This window comes from Ciconia boyciana, chromosome 1, assembly GCF_034638445.1.
Source record: "Ciconia boyciana chromosome 1, ASM3463844v1, whole genome shotgun sequence".
Lineage (NCBI taxonomy): Eukaryota > Metazoa > Chordata > Aves > Ciconiiformes > Ciconiidae > Ciconia > Ciconia boyciana.
This window is the reverse complement of record NC_132934.1, coordinates 147,907,667-147,924,902: the sequence shown is the minus strand read 5'-3', so window position 1 is coordinate 147,924,902 and position 17,236 is coordinate 147,907,667. Positions and strand designations below refer to the sequence as shown.

General features: G+C 42.6%; 1 protein-coding gene across 1 annotated transcript in view; it reads left to right on the top strand.

The window, feature by feature from the left end:
* The window catches only part of AFF3 (ALF transcription elongation factor 3), a 278,904-nt gene extending 272,160 nt beyond the window's left edge, over positions 1 to 6,744 (top strand). Inside the window, exons 18-21 of the mRNA XM_072855188.1 lie at positions 479 to 572; positions 4,859 to 4,908; positions 5,048 to 5,262; positions 6,623 to 6,744. Of these exons, the coding sequence (XP_072711289.1) occupies positions 479 to 572; positions 4,859 to 4,908; positions 5,048 to 5,262; positions 6,623 to 6,744 (481 nt within the window). The remainder of the gene's footprint in view (positions 1 to 478; positions 573 to 4,858; positions 4,909 to 5,047; positions 5,263 to 6,622) is intronic.
* The last annotated feature ends 10,492 nt before the right edge of the window (positions 6,745 to 17,236 follow it).

The window sequence follows — 17,236 nt, the reverse complement described above, 5'->3', positions numbered from 1 at the left end:
CACCCAGGATTACTCTAGTTCGTTATACAGGCTCCAGGCTGTTGTAATAACGTCCCAGGATAAGGTACCCCAAGAGGTTGCCTTTGCATTTACAACATGAAATACACAAAAATGCCTATGGTGGGTTCCAGGCCTGGAATGACCTTTTAACACGGGAGAGGCCTTTGGTCAAGTGTGCAGACTTCAAGTCAGAGTCAAGGCCTGGGAACCCAACCCTGCAAACTCTTCTGAGTATGGTTTGTTTAGTACCTCGCCGGTAGCATTTTTCAGTGTGACCTATCCTGGCTGTAACACCTAGCCTTGCTCATGAATCCACGGCAAAGTCAGAAGTACTGTAAACAAATGCTGATAATTTGTTAAATAAGTAAGCAAGGTGCTGTCCCCCTTCCACGGCATATTAGTTTGAGAATTTAAGATAATTAATTGGGATTACTGTTCAGGGGGCATGCTTTACCTTCTGCTCTCCCTTTTGTTCTAGTTACCGCTGCCTGGCCCTTCTGTACTGGAGGATGTTTCGACTCAAGAGAGACCATGCGGTCAAGTATTCGAAAGCGCTTATTGAGTATTTCAAGGTGCACTCTTTATGACATGTTTTTAGATCAGTGTGTCATGATAGGAAATACGGCATCTTACTAAAACAGTAGCTGTGCTGGGCTTAGTTCTTCCCCTGTGAAGTCAGTAGTTTTACCATAGACTCCCATGGCAACACCTGATCTCCAGTCAGTTCTAGAGTTGAGTCAGTTCTGTCTTCACAAGCGCCCCTCTTTGCAAAATACACACTGTGTCCCTTCATGAAGGATGAGAAATTTATTGTACTAACAAACAGGTATTTTCAGATTATTCTTGGTCGATTGTCTAGTGCTATGCAGCTCTGTTGTGAATAGGTTTTGCAGATTTTGCTCTAAGAATCCCCTCCAGGATTACACTTCCCACTAGACTACCTGTGAGTTGAAGACTTTGATCTAGATCAGTCCTCAGCTTGCAGGGCTTCCACTTAGCAGCATCGATAGGTAGGACAGTGCAGTGGGACATGTTCTGACCCAAGGAACTGGCAAACAGCCCACGCTGACTTCAGTGGGAGTTGCACAAAAGCATCGGAGGGCAACCAAACCGCCTGCCATGTACTTGACACGGCACCGCTGGCTTCCCCTTCCTGCTTTGCTTTGCCTGCTACTGCTTCTGTTTTCCACTCTCTGCCAGGTCCAAACCCTGGTTACTTTGAGTAAGACAGGAAGTCATTCAAAGCATTTTAATATATTTTATTTGACAGGCAACCTTTCTCTGGGAAGTATCTCAGGAATAAAACCTTTCAGGTGGAGCTCACCTATCGGTCAGCCCATCCAGCATTTCATCTCCAAACACAAAGCTAGCCTTTATCTTTCTAATTAAAAAAATAATAAGTACATATGTACAAGCTTTATAAAGTACAAGCTTTAAGACAAACCCTTTTGGGGGACCTGCACAGCCATTTGTCGTTGAACACAGGGCTCATCTGTTGGGGGTTTTTTTGCAGAGGGAGGTACCTTGAAATGAAAAACATTCATCCTTTGACATTTTGTTAATAAAAAAAATCAAATACAAGCACGAATGCTCATGACCAGATTCTGAACACATGAAGACAGTGAAGGAAATTGACAGATCCGTTATTGTCAAACTGAAATTGAAGTCACTGTAATTGCTTCTAAAAATTTAGCAATATATAATTCAACACGTTATGTTTCTCTAACAATGACTTGATTTGAGGGGAAAGAAATATGTGCCTATTACAGCACTTTATTTTTCCTTACCAGTTCAGAGAATACCTGCATTAAGAACAGGATGGTCAGGCTCTCAACCATGTAAAATGTGTCCTACTAGCAGACGGAAACTGTTTCACAGCAAACATAAAATGGACTTATACTCTGCTATAGCCAAGATGAGCCTGTTTTTTGCAGAGCTCCTGCTGATATAATGATAGCGTAGTTTCACATTAGAAAGTTTTCTCACCTTTGATAGTAAAAATGGAAAAAAAATCCATTTGCTATAATTTTCAGTGGAAAACAAGCCAATTCTCCACTCATTTCATATTTGGTATCTAAAAGCTTTCATAACCAAGTGACATGAAATGCTGCCTGCATTAAGAACTTCCACATATATTATCAAAGAAAGATTTTAAACCTTGTCACACACATTTGCAGGGAAAATAAGAAACACTTTTCTTTCAGAAAAGAAAAAATTATTATTTAAATCTCCTTTTAAGTATTTTATTTCCGTTATAAAAAAAATTAATGCAGCAGAGAATTAAAAAGAAGCCACAGATGTTCAGGGGCCAGACACATTTGAGAGCATAAAGAACCCAGGAGAATGGGTAGCAGTAAGCAAAGTGGGGTAAGAGATGGTCCCTTACAACATTACACTCTTCAGAATCCTTAACCCCACCTTTCTGGTGCAGAACAGAGAGGAGGCTGGAGTAATATACCTAAAACATGAGAAAAAAGGTGTGGGAAGTTGTACAGTAAGGCAGAGGCTGGCTACATCTACAGCGGAAGTATCCTTGACCCCACTTCAATTTTCATATTTTCCTGCCTCCAACTCTGTAAGTAAATAACGTACTCAGTTTCCATTACACTAGAAAGATGAAGGCCAGTAGTGCTGAGACAGATGAGAAAAGAAAATAAAAAAAAAAAGAAACTATTCTGTTAAGAGGAGCAAATGCTGAGGATTCCCAGGTTGGTTCTACTTAGGATGGTAAATGAGAACTTTTCATTTTTTTCCTTTCACACCTTAGCCCTTCCTGCCAAAAAACCCCAAAACCCATCGAAGGAAGAACCCCCTGTGGGACACTCCAAAGCTTATTTTTCATACCACTTCCCTGGGATGTAGAAGGCCCAGTGTCAAAATGCAGGAAGAATGCCAGGGCACACACAGCACTGATGTGATCACTGCCAAAATACAGCCAGTGTTGGTGTGCACATGAAAGATGTGCGAACACAAGAAGCAGTTCAGAGGACACGTCAAAACTGAGAAAAACTTTTGGGAGAGAGGCTCAGGAGATGTGTCCAGCTTACTGCAGAACAGGTTAAGAGAGGATGTGATCATTGTGTATGTGGAAACAGAGCTGGTAGTACCAGGTGACATGCAGTTTTGCTGGCACTGGACCAACAAAATCCAAAAGCTAGCACTGAAGTTAAGAAAATTCAGTCTTGAAACCCTGAAACAGAATCTGTTTCCCTAACTGTGAGGCCTGCTAAACATTAGACACAGGATGCAGGAGAACAAGGAGGATAAATAGTGTCAGGATTTCTATATTATAGAAATAATATAGCTATAGCTATATTATTAATTATTACATTATTACATTAATTATTACATTATTATAGCTATATTATTAATTATCAAATAGTATAGCTATAGCTATATTATTTGACACATAGCTATATTACTAGCTATCCTTTTTAAAATAAAATAAAATAAATTTTAAAAGTAATTTAGCTTCTGGTAAAAGTTCCCTGATTGGTGGAAAAGGGAAATTGCAGACCAAGTGTCCAGGGGGATTACTCCTGGCCTCGAAATCCATGAAGCTCTGAAGCCCCTTGTTTATCATTTTTCCTTCCTAAGCCATGGGAGACCAAGAGTGTTTGTACTGCTGTTAACGCTTGTAACTCCTGCAGCTTGCGACACCTGCAGCCCTGCATTTAAACAATGTCCGTAAACAGATCTCGAGCTGCAGGACTTCACTTGGTCTCCCATGGTTGTCAAGAAGGGAGGGTTGTTCCCCAGCACACAACTATCTGGATGTATGGTTTCAGGGGAGGGTGTGAGGAGGTCACTTTCCTCTGAAGAATTAGAAACTGGCCATTGCTGAAGATGAGGCTGCGCATGGGACGGACCAGAAAAGTTTTGTTTCTTAGACATCTGTTTTTCACATCCTTCTTTCTCACAGGCCCAGGATTAAATCAGTCACAGCATTTGGGAGAGGGGAGGAGTTTTTCCCCAGGTCAAATGGCCAGGAACCTGCCAGTAAATTCCCACCAGTTTTTGTATATTAACTAGTAGAATCATTTTAGCTACTCAGTTCCCATTATTGTGGACACCTGAATTTCTTACAATTTGCTCTGTAAATGTAGTGCTTGTACAGGGTAGCCTCTCCTCAAGCAATGAAATTCTTTAGCCTAAGCACAGTATACCAGTGAGAGTCTTAATGACTGCAGGTATACAAGAGATCACACTATATGATCTAATGTCCCCTTCTGGGGGGGGCTAGCTAACCCTTCAGCTCGAAGAACCACCACTCTACAAGGGCAGTCTCTCTGGCCCTGTGAATGCTGCCATATTCAGACCAAGGGGAAGAGCCCCAAGAGGAGCAATCATGAGAGAGATTCTTGAGCCTGGTGGTTAAAACACCCACCCAAGCTGAGGGAGCCTCAGATTCACATCCCTGCAGTCAGCCAGGCTGAGCAGACTTACACAGTCTCGCAGGTCCTAGGAGAATTACATTTGTCTTTGGGGGCAGGAGAGTGGGAGGAAATCCTTCTAGTTTTTCTCTATCACAAGAAATTCCATGTTAAACCTCACAAAGAGTCTTGGCGGCACTTTCTTCTGAACTCCCAGGAACTGTGTGAAAAGTTTCAGTTTCAGCTAACCTGTTTTCCTAGTTAGCCCCCATCTCAGGGTGTTTAATAGACTGTGATTTGAGTCTGTGCTGCAGCACTGCTTCATCGCAACACCAGGCTAGGCTGAGTGGGCTTATTGCATCATGAGACTTGAATACTTCTATCTGCATGATTTTTTCTTTACATTTCTTTACTTTTTAACTGTTTAAAGTTCTTCATTTCATAGTCTTATATAAATGCATTGTGAATTATGTTTTCCTTTACAGAATACATCAAAAGCTGCCCAGAACCCATCTCCTTGGGGTGCCAGTGGAAAGTAAGTTCACAGGTCACACAGTAACCTACATCAGAGTGGCAGTCGGAAATTATATTTTCTTACGTGCAGTATGTTCTGACACTCTCAAGTTTTTAATCCCAACGCCCTTTTAAGTAACTGTATCAACATCTGTTTCCAGGAGCACAGGAACTCCATCACCCATGTCCCCTAGCCCTTCTCCAGTCAGCTCTGTAGGATCCCAGGGGAGCACAGGGGCCCCTTCCCCATCTCCTATCATCAGCATCCCGCAGCGCATTCATCAGATGGCCGCCAACCACGTCAGCATCACCAACAGCATCCTGCACAGCTATGACTACTGGGAGATGGCTGACAACCTGGCCAAGGAAAACAGAGGTGAGTGAGTCAAGGCACTGAACTATTCTAGAAGCTGTCACGTGATTTGGATCAGGAAAATAACTATTTTGACAGGAATCCCATCTGCAAAGCAGGACTGCAGAGGTGATTTTTTCTTCAGCCTGCTCCTAGTCTGTTCCAAAACAGCCCAAAAAGGTGATTTTGACAGCTGTCTTGCTCAGAAGCATCTAGTTTTTTTCTTTATTTGACCGGTGAGCACTTGGTGACAGACAGGCCACAGACGTAGCTGTGGGTAGCATTCACTGCCATCTGTGTCATTCTGGAGAGAAAGGTTTGTGGGATGCAAGGCAGCTTCCTGCCCCCCAAAGTCGTGGAGCTGGATGGGATGCATTTAGCCAGACCACGTCAAAAAGCAGGAGCATGCTTCCTTTCTGCAGAAGGAATGAACAGCCCCTAGCCCTCCCCCATCCGAGCAGACACAGATGGGGATGAGGTGCCTTGCTCCCGCTTCAGAGCAAACTTCTGTCAGCTGAACTGGTTTCCATGAGCAAGTGCCTCAGCATCTGACTTGATCATACAGCATTCCTTGGTTTTCAGGCTAATTTATGTATTTAAGGCAGGGGCACAGGCAGGACTCAAATCAAAATGAGGACACCTAAGTGTAGGTGTGTATATATGAGTTGGGGGGCTAATCTCCCATAGCAGTTGATGGAGCTTTGTTCAATATAAACAGCAGAGTTCAGAGAGCTGTTCAGCTCACCCTGAAGGGGAGACAGGGGTACAATTCAGTTGCCTAACCATAGCTGCAAAATGCCATTTGAGGTATCCTTACCTACACTGCCGCTCCAGAATTCTCCTGTACGGCCTGTGTTAGATCTACCAGTCCAGGCTATATGTATCAACTGCCTGAGAGCATCCCAAATGGGCACTACATGCCTCTAAGTAGGCATCTGAATTAAGTTCCTAGTGGCTAGTTAGCCAAATTACTCTTTAGGCTGGGATGACCATGTTGGACAGGCCTCTATTTGTCTGTCATGGTAGCTTAGACATCTAGCATATGTATAGATAGACACTTGTGTGTAGACTTTTTGATTTAGTTGTCCTTAATCTCAAAATAAATCTTGTCCAGCATCTGTTTGCTTTATCAAGACTCAATGGAAATTAATGAAAAGCAAAGCCGAAGAACTCACTCTTTTGTTCTTTAAAAAGAAAATTGTTGTGCATCAGCCTGTAACATCATGAACCACAGGGCTTTAAAATTAATCTCACCAGCACTAAACTTTCATTCCCATGAAATGTTCAGCTTGACTCAATTTGCAAGAGAATAAAATCTATTAAGGGGTGACAAGTAGCAAATACAGCTTCACTCTTCTGATGCTGAATCTTTTTTTCCCTGTAGATTTTTTTAACGACTTGGATGCATTGATGGGACCTATCACCTTGCACAGCAGTATGGAGCATTTAGTTCAGTACACTCAACAAGGACTTCACTGGGTGCGGAATAGCGCTCACTTGTCATAATGACTGTGTGCCATTCACATGGACAGTATAACTTTCATGGATAATTCAGTTATTCTGGACACTGTGCTACAGAAATAGTCAACCACAGCATTGATCCAAACAAAGGTGAATATTTCTTCAATGTTGAGCAAATTTTTTCTGAGTGTAGACATGTACGTGTGCATATGTACAATATACAATGATGTCTCTTCAGAATGAATTGTTCTGTACCACTCTCCAAACATTCTCATACACTAGAATTACTAGAAAGAACTGATCTTAATGCACAAAACATACCCTTTCTATTCTTGTGCTGAAAAACTCAGAAATCAAAATCTCATGGGTTGATTGAACCAAGTGCAATAAGCACAGATCCCTATTCAGGAAAGCTCTCGCTAGGTTCTTAACTTTAAGCTTGTACTGAAATCCTGTTGACTTCATTAGAGCTTAAGCACATACACAAGGGCTTTCCTGAACTGGAATGAATGAGGACAAATCATAGACATGGAGAACTTCTACTGCGAGCATGAACACATCACAGAAGTTTCAATATTAATGTGCCATCTCCCTGTTACTTCCCCACTGGGGCACACAGAGGAGTTGTGTAGTCTGCATTAAGTTGGAGAAAGACAGCATTCCTTCATGTGCAATAAGTTTCAACAAATTGCATGCATTTCTTTATCTCCTGTCTTTTTAAATAACTTTACCTCTTATTCAGCTCCTCACCAACAGTATAACCTACAGTATCAAGCAAAAAGCCTGAAAACAGATATGCTGATAGCAAGAACTTAAAAGAGATCGTGGAAAATCGCATTCTGTTACTGACAGTAAACAGATAAATTAAAAAATATGGCAAACTGCAATCCACTTAGAAAAGAAAATGTGTTAATTTCAGCTGCGTACACACAGAGAGATAGAGAGATATCCATACCAGTTGCTGGCTTTGCATGGGAAGGCTTCGTCCCACAGATTTTGACTTTCATATCTTTTTCATCTAGCAAAAGCTTGCAGCATTTTCTTCTAGGCTGTATGGGAGCATTACATGCAATTTCCTTTATCTGGGAAGCTGAGTTTGCCGTTCATCAGGCTAAGAACTGTTTCCTATCATAATCCTCTCACTCTTCATGCATAATCCTCAACTAGGCTTTAACGTTTCTTGATTTATGGGATGTTTTCAGTTCCTGTTGACAGGCTGTGTTTTTCGTGCCAGAAGAATTAATCCCACAATAATTGGAGTTTAATTTGGGTCAGCTGAGGTCAAGGCCAGTTCATATCAATTGTGCTTGCATTCAGTGCATTTTTGTTCATTTTCAGTGTTTTTTACATATTTAATTTTCTTTTTTTGTATTGGAAATATGATTTTTTTGCAATCAGATTTGCAGCCCTTACTCAAGTCAGCAGCTCTGGTAGCTTCAATGGACTGTTTTTGTCTGAGTTACTGACTGGACCCTTTGATTGTTGTTTTTTAATCTAATTTATATATTAAGGAAATGTGAGTACAAAAGACTCTTTCAATAGAAGATACAAGTAGAAGTAGCCACTGATATTGATGGTTGATTGATTGGTCCTTGTGGCCTTTTTTTTTCCTTCCCCATTTTTGAAGACCTGGATTTTGAAAAAAAGATACCAAACAATGTGGCACATTTTCTCAGCAAAACATCTTTGGTAACACAGGCTGTATTTACCCTGTGGTAAAGAGCAGGCTGAGGGCACACTAAGCCCCATATACCTGCATTTTTTTGTCGAGGCTGCTTACCATAATTCCAGCTATTGCTTAGACTCGGAGCATTCACCCTGTTCTTTGATGCAGCTCAGCAGGGTAGCTACCGAGGGACTGCTCAGCCCCAAGCCATCTTGGGCCGATATTTATGTGCCCATTGGTGCTCAGATACTTCCCCCCAAGAGAAGTCCTGAGCTCAGGCTGTGGTCACACATGTCCTCTTAGCATGGTCTTGAGAGTTACAGTGTGGCTGGCTTTAAGAGTGAAGCGGACCTGCCTTTAAATGACAAAATACACATCCTGCGAGTCCTCCCGTCACTCTTCAATCTGTCTGTTGCCCGCCCCAGAAAGAACACAATTTGTTTGGTCACAAGTATGGAGAACTTGATCGGTGCCTTTCTGTTTATTACTTGCCTGATCTTTGGCTGTGGAAGCCTGCCATGATTTACTAGGCTAGTAGCAAGGGACTCTGTCAGCTGCTTCAATACCATATGAAGGTACTGTGGGATTTCTCCTCAGATCAGGAAAGTGAAATTCCAGTTAGATTAGCTTCTGTTTTCTTTGATGGTGCCTATGATGTTTATCTTCAGATAAGTTTGGGGGTTTGGGAGCCCTTACTGCTTTTTAATGTTGAGAAATTTTAGAAGTGACATATATTACTTGCCTTAAATGGAGTTTAGTTTTATTGCACATGTGGCATTTGAGTTTCAAGTATGGAACTTTGAAGCATGTTTATTTTACTAAGATCGGGATATTTTTCTTAATCACGATGAACTCTTTGTATGGATGTAATATGTCAAGAAACTTCAAAGAAATGCAAGAATTAATGCTGTCCTGTTGTAACATTTCCAAGTACTAAGGATCTCTTGTAGATGATTGTCCTTTCTTGTACATTGTTCTTATATTGAATTATTCCAGCTAAAATACCCATTGCTTCCATGGAAAAACACACTGGTGTTTAGTTTTTGTGCTGGCATCAGCTGTGTTGTCTGATGAGCACGCTGAGCCTTAACTGCTGGTGGTGTAACAGGACGAAATAGCAGCCATTTAAACCAACTAGACATATAAATGGATTAGAGCTTTTGGCCTTCTCTCCATCGGGTTTCTTGCAGCTATACCATTTTGGTGAGGTTATTTAGAATACCCTTCTGTGCAGACTATTTGCTGTATATGGTTGCTGCTGTTTAGATGACTGAATGTGGCATGGTGACAACAAATACTTCATTTCATCTTCTTAGGGCCTGGTCTGGAAAAGTGCATGTGGCTTTTAGGTCTGGTCCAATTAAGCATATGTTCCACGTTAAGAACCTGAATAGTCTTAGGCACTTCACCACGAGTTGAAGGTGCTCTGTGTGTTCTGGGTGGGACCAGCAGAGACTGTCCTTCTTTGGGGCTTCATGAAAGATGCTTACTTGTTGTAATATGTTGTAAAAGTCCAGGAATATGCAGGCTTCTTTATGCCATAGCAATGTTCAGGTTCATTTTGTGAAAGTAAGAAGTCATGCTGTACAAGTCAAGAAGGATTATGCCTGGAGGGAGAGGTTTGCTTACAAACAGAGGCTTCTGAATCAGTCAGGGTTGGTAAAGCAATGGGAATGCATTCAAAGGAACCATGTATTGCAGATGGATGCAACAAATGCAGAGGAGCCTGTAGGATCCTCACAGACAGCAAGATCATACAGACCCCTTGGCCTTAATGCTTTATAGTATTCCATGGTGGCATGAATGACAGGTAAGAACAGAGCATAAGCAGAGGTTCAAGTGTGGCCAAAAGCCAAGCATAGTCCTCTCTGTCGCATGGCAGGATATGCCAACCCTTTGTTTGCCTATTTCTTTTATCCAAATATCACAGGGCTCCAAAGGAAGATATTATAGTGAACAGAGAACCGTAGGTAAAGGAGGTTAAAAGATCAAGCCCTAAGTGTAGATACAAACACATATGTATATACTGTAAATCTAAATAGTAATAAAAGTCACTCAGCATGAAAGATATTACTAGTGCCTACCATTGATCATCAAATACTCATCACTGAGCAGCCATATCACCTCAGAAGTGCAGTAACTGTTATCAAAATAATTTGTGCAGCTAATTAATTTATAAGAAATGCACCTTTGGGACTGTGCCATAGTATCTCTTTTGTAATACAAATGTTCAACCATTTTTCATGGCTGCTGATTCAAATCTACATCACCAAAATGTCAGGATATCTTTTTTTCCCTAGATGAGGACATATACGTAGACCTGGCTAATCTGTGCTTAGTTTATCTACCCAAGAGACTTTAGTAGTCACCAGCCTTAACGCATGTACAGTATATACTATTCACTGACTTAGTCGTAGGTTTTAATCCAAATGAAATTGGAATTTGCGAAATGACTTGGATTAATGGCATCTGCCTCAGATATCCCACAGATGTGACATTAAATGATTCATGATTTTAAGCAGGAAAGGTTGAATTTTATGTAAATAAAAGTGGATGAGTTCCTTGATCTTTTTACTAGAAGATTTTTTTAAAATGAAAAGATTGTCAAAGCAATAGGTTTTTTAACTCTCCTAAATTTTCTGGAGGGTCATGGGTTCATGGTCAAAGCTATATTAAGAACATCTCCTTCTGCAATATGCCTTGCCTTTACATAATCCTCTTAATGCTTAATATGTCAGAAAGAAATGTTTCTTTTTCACAGCAATAGCAACGTTTCCCTCCCCCATTCAGGGAGAATCCTCAAACTAAAGAATAAAATCTCCTGGCATAATAGAAATACAAACAATGCCTGAAGAATATGGACTTGTTAAGATAACAATAGAAGTTTGGCTGGCGCAGACCTAACATGCCTCTCATTTTGGTATCTTTTTGTTAGCATTGACATCACATATTTGAACTCATTGTGTTTGAAACTAGAGAATTAGCCTGATTTTTATGTCTTAAAAAGGCCTGGTAGGTCTGATCACTATCATAATTATAATTGTTACATTAGCTTATGTGCTGTGCACTAAGGGCTGGGAAGGCATGTAACCGTAGATAAATTCGTCAGAGTGCATTCAGAAAAGCATTTGGATGGTCTTATGTCTCGTCTGTCTCGAAAACTGGAGAGCAATGTCTCTCACCCAATAATGTTAGCATGAAAATTTGGCTACTTTAATGTCTCTCATAAAGCTGCCATTTGCCCTCAATAAGGCCAAGACTCCATTTCCAGTGTTACTGGTTGTCATGCTGTAAATTGTTCTTAAGGTTAATTAACAAACCAGGAAACTCACTTTAGACTCTGTTTGCCCTCACCTCACTAAAGCTACATAGAGGAAAAACACTAAGATTTGGAGCATCCAAGACACTGTCATTCTTTCAAAAGACTATGGTTTCCCTCAGTGAGACAGGTGGGATTCAGCTGGGGCTATTTCTTCAAGTAATTCCTCTGCCTCTGCTTGCTGTCTGGCTCTATTGCTCCTGGTAGTCCGCAAGTATGCCTGCACTTTCAGGAGTGTTTTCTACTGAAAGGTAGCCCAAGCTACCTTTCAAACGGGGTGCTGGAGTATGGAGCAAGTAACCCACAGGTTGCGTAAAGGGCCTTGCTTTCCCCCACAAAACCAGCAGCAAATACAGCAAGGCTCCCTCTCTGAAAAGATCTGTGTAGCTTGAATCTCACATGCTGTAGCTTGAATCCCAGCCTCATCCCTGCTACCCTTGAAGGACTCCAGAGGGTCCAAGGAAAACAAGAGAATGATGAAAAAATGGGTATTTCCTCTGTCCCAAGGCACATATTCCTTTTTGGGAGTGAATATAGAGAACAGCATGGATCATAAGGCACTCAGGTCTCATGTTTCTCATATGTACTAACACAGGGATACTTAACACTTATCTGCCTCATAGGGCTTTATGAGAATTAATTAATGTTTGCAAATCACTTTGTATCCTCAGAAGGAAAGTGCTGTAGAAGAGCTATGGAAAAAACTGCTAAGTACACTGGATGAATTTCACCCCTGAGTCCAGAGCTACAAGACCCTCAAAATCTTTAAATACCATGTAAGCTCTCAATGTAAGCGCCTGAGTATATAGAACTTGTGCTTAGCGCTGAGGGGAGTCACAGCCTGGGTGAAATTGCTGTTCCCAGAGTATCAATAACTTTGATTCTGGTAGACAGCAAGAATCACAACAGTACATAATGGGACAAACAGCGTAGGTTAACCAAGTGCTGTGTAGCCATCCTAAGAATTTCAAATCTTTTCATGTCTTTCAGCCACTTTGTATTTCTGTGAAAGAAACTTGCCTCCCCAGTTGTACCAAGTGTGTTTCTCATAACAGCCTCAGAAGTATTCAAATAATTTGTTATTCCAAATCCAGCTTCAAATAACTTCAAATCAATGGAAATTTTCTTTTAGAATGCTGCATTGCAGAGAGGACTAGTTGCTTAACGAAATGTAAAAAAAAAAGTCTCTCTCATAACAATATGTGTCTGTTTGTGATGTACATTACCAGTAACTGAGCTGGGAAGTCAGAGATATGTTGGGAGCATAATGTTCAGGGAGTTACCTTCCCACATCACACCATCGTTAGTCAGCATCCCCGAGTGAAACTCCCAGCCCTGTTCTGACACATTACCTCTAGAAGTCATCAGGAAAACACTTCACCAAGGACTGAACACCAGTCAAATCAACAAAATGTTTCTATTGCTGTTCATGTTATTCAGGCAATACTAACAAATCCTTCCTTCCTTAGCACTAGTTATCCTTTTTTCCTCCACTAGGCATTCTTAGATATGGAATTCTCACCCTGTCAACAGACGTGAAAGGAAACACTTCCTGCAGGAACAAGCTAGACATAGATAACATTTACCAAAGGACAGGTCCTTCTTAGTCTTTTCCTCACTTCCATTTTGGAAAATATTTGTATTGAAAAAGGATATTTTCATTTGCAGTTTAGATTTATCATAGAATCATAGAATCAGAGAATGGTTTAGGTTGGAAGGGACCTTCAAAGATAACTAGTCCAACCCCCCTGCCGTGGGCAGGGACACCTTCCACTAGATCAGGTTGCTCAGAGCCCTGTCCAACCTGACCTTGAACACTTCCAGTCATGGAGCATCCACAACTTCTCTGGACGACCTGTTCCAGTGCCTCACCACCCTCATTGTAAAAAATGTCTTCCTTATGTCCAATCTAAATCTACCCTCTTTCAGTTGAAAACTGTTGCCCCTTGTCCTGTCACTACAGGCCCTGGTAAAAAGTCTGTCCCCATCTTTCTTATAAGCCCCCTTCAAGTATTGAAAGGCCACAGTAAGGTCTCCCCGCAGCCTTCTCTTCTCCAGGCTGAACAACCCCAACTCTCTCAGCCTGTCCTCATAGGAGAGGCGTTCCAGCCCTGTGATCATTTTTGTGTCCCTCCTCTGGACCCGCTCCAACAGCTCCATGTCTTTCCTGTGCCGAGGACCGCAGGGCTGGACGCAGCACTGCAGGTGGGGTCTCACCAGAGCAGAGCAGAGGGGCAGAATCACCTCCCTCCACCTGCTGGCCATGCTGCTTTTGATGCAGCCCAGGGTACAGTTGGCTGCCTGAGCTGCACATTGCCAGCTCCTGTCCAGCTTTTCATCCACCAGTACCCCAAGTCCTTCTCTGCAGGGCTGCTCTCAATCAGGTCATCTCCCATCTGTATTGATATGGGGGCTTGGCGCAACCCAGGTGCAGGACCTTGCACTTGGCCTTGTTGAAGCTCATGAGGTTCACACGGGTCCTCTCCTCAAGTCTGTCAAGGTCTCTCTGGATGTCAAGGTCCATTGGGGGGTCTGCCTTCACCCATGACAAACAAGTCCGTCTTCCATTTGCATAAGGTACTGTATGGGAAGATGGGGACTTCTGGCTTTCCCCGGCAAATCACACATAGCTAACTAGTGTCACGATCAATACAGTAATTTATTTTTTATCTCCTCAGCCTTTCATTTTTCCTTCTTGGTCCCACAGTCTGCTCTTCCTGCAGTTCTAGACATTTTCTTCCTCAACCCCATTGCCCAGCCTGGGCTTGTGACATACAGGACAAGGTAGAGCTGAAATTACTCACAGGAAAAAAGATGGAGGGCAGTGCAGAGCTGATCTGAGAAGCTCAGGATCTTTCTGCTTTCTTCTCGTTCCCACCCCACTTGTGGGACTGGCACCCACCTTCTCCCATTATTCCTAGCAAGAAACTTCAGCTCCATCCTGAGGAAGAGACAGCGAGTGCTGATGACTCCATGCACAATTTCTGACCAGCTCTTCTTCTCTGTGTCCAAAGGCAGATGGGAGAGGCCACTAATCTGAGAACTGAAAGCCCTTAGTGCTGGTGACTCAAATACCCCGTGTGAAACAGCAGTGTAGCTGGAGGGGTCACAGCAGCATCTCCTGGCCCAGCACCATTGCCTGACATTGTGTTACTGATCGGCTCGAATGAGCGTTGCCACTTTATGGCCCTGCAGTAGAACCAGAAGGAACTGGTGGTCTCACACCTGTGCAAGGACCTTTTTTAGGCCGTTAAGGACACACAGTCAGCCTTGTAACAATTCACTGGGGTTAAATAGCAAGAGAAGGTGGAATGGGAGAGAAAAAAGGTCCTGATTTAAACACAGAAGTTGGGATTAATCTCATCTTGTACTGAAAGTCTAAAATAAGCACAATGAATCACACCCTACAAGTGCTTGTTTCTGTCCACTGGCTACAAAAGGAATTTAGGTGATGAGCTCAGATATAAAGGTGCTACAAATCCCACCCCAGGTTTACAATCATACCTGTTGCTAACAAGAGTGCCTGCTGAAATTGGTAAAATATCTCAGGATGCAGTGATGCAGGATGTGGCTGAGATGATTCTGGGAGGGAGCAGATATGCAGGAAAACAGGTATGCAGTAAATACATTTATTTATGAGATGTTTAAAGCATATGATTTAGACTTGGACTATCCTTTGCCCACTCTCTAATTCACTGGGCCCAAATCCAAAGAAGTAAGTAGTTCCTCGAGGACTGAAAGTGCACCTTTCTTCTATTAAGATTAGTGAAATATCAAGAAAATATATTTTACAGTTTAGTAAACACTCAAAGGCACTTTTTCCATACGTTGTCTGGAAGTAGAGCTGGCTTCCTTTAAATAGAAGAAAGACTTTTTCTGTAGAAGGCAAAAGATATGAGATTGGCGGTGAGCCCACATGAGGCCAATATTACTCTTTTTTATGGAAATTCAACAGCATTTTTCAATTCATTATGTTAAAATGGCAATTTTTATCCATGATGAACAGCCTGTAGGCCACCCAGGGCCACCTAGAGCTCACGGTCTGCCTGCAGACCAGCAGTCCCATAGCAGCTCCTAGGGCTGGCCAGGCAGCGTCCCTTGCTGTCGGTGGAGGCAGAAAGAGCAGCGTCATGTTGAGAGCTTCAGAGCATCTGGGTTAAGGTGTGCTTAAGGTGTGCTTGCAGTGCTGTTGGTAGGCTGTCTCTTTCCGTGGACGGCAACAGGAGGGGTGGGAGCCGAGGCAGAGGAGCCGGGTGTGTGAGGGCTGCTCTCCGGGCAGCCCGAGGCTAACCCCTGGTCCTCCTGCGCAGGGACATGGCTCTGTGCTGGCCGTGGCAGACAGAGACGATAACCAGTGTAACAAATCATGGCTGCACACACATACGGCAACTCCCTGCCTTCCTGGGCATATTATTAATGGAAACCTGGACTGCAGCGGTGTCCGCTGACCAGGGCCATGTTGTAGTAGGCACCCGACAGAGACTCTCTTCCATGGAGTTGCCACCATGCAGAAGCCAAAACCAAACCACGCTGCAGGTGGGTGAAGGAAACAAACAGGTGGGGAAGACAGTAGAGGGCAGCCAAAATAACAGGATGCTTAAATTTGTCATTACTTCTCCAGCCAGTTGCAATAATCGCAGTAGTCCTAATTCCCTCCCCATTTCCCAAGCTGCGCATAGCACCCGTGGCTGAAAAGGCAACGCGGCGACCCCAGCGTGGGGTGCAGCCACCGACCGTCCTCCTGACAGGCACGCTGGCAGTGCAGGCACCGCACCGCGGGACACCGCTGCCTCGCCGCTCTCCCCCACCTCCCCTTTTCACACAGCAAACTTCGAAGCAAGGGTCCCTGGCCCGATGAGGTACGCAAAGATCAGCTTATGACCAGAATTATTTTTGTAACAAACCGCAGAGATTCATCTCCATATTTCGTTTATAGCAACAAACATCAGCAGATTTTTTGTAAAATTATTCGAGTCAGGACGGCTTTACTTGTAGCTCATAAACCACCGCTCATGTTTCTCTCTGAGGGCGTGCTACCCGAGGCCTCCCCCACCCAGCCAAAGCTATAGCAGTTTATCTTTCCAATGAGCATAATCCCACAATATGTCCCCATACAGCAGGCAATATTGTTTACACAGGTTAATAAACGGAGTATTCTGTACAGTAATTTATGCTGTAAAGTATGTACATATATCACAGTAGCAGTCACAAATGCTTTAAACTGCCTTATTTATTAGATAGGTTAGCATTTCCCCCCTTGCTCCAGGATACTTTAAATTATTTTTATCTTTTGCATTAGGTATTTTTTTAGTTACTGCATTTTGACCCAATTATTGAAAAAACAAAAATTGGTCTTTACAGTAAATAGATATTTAAGTAGAAATAGCAAATTCACTGCCCATCCAACTAATATAGCTCTGATTATGATTAAAAATAAATATGGTATACTCTTATCCGTGTATCATAGTGTATGCCAGAGGTCATATTCCACTTGTGAGCAATACAAACAAGAGCTTTAGTAACTTTCACCTATTCCATTCTTCCATCATGAG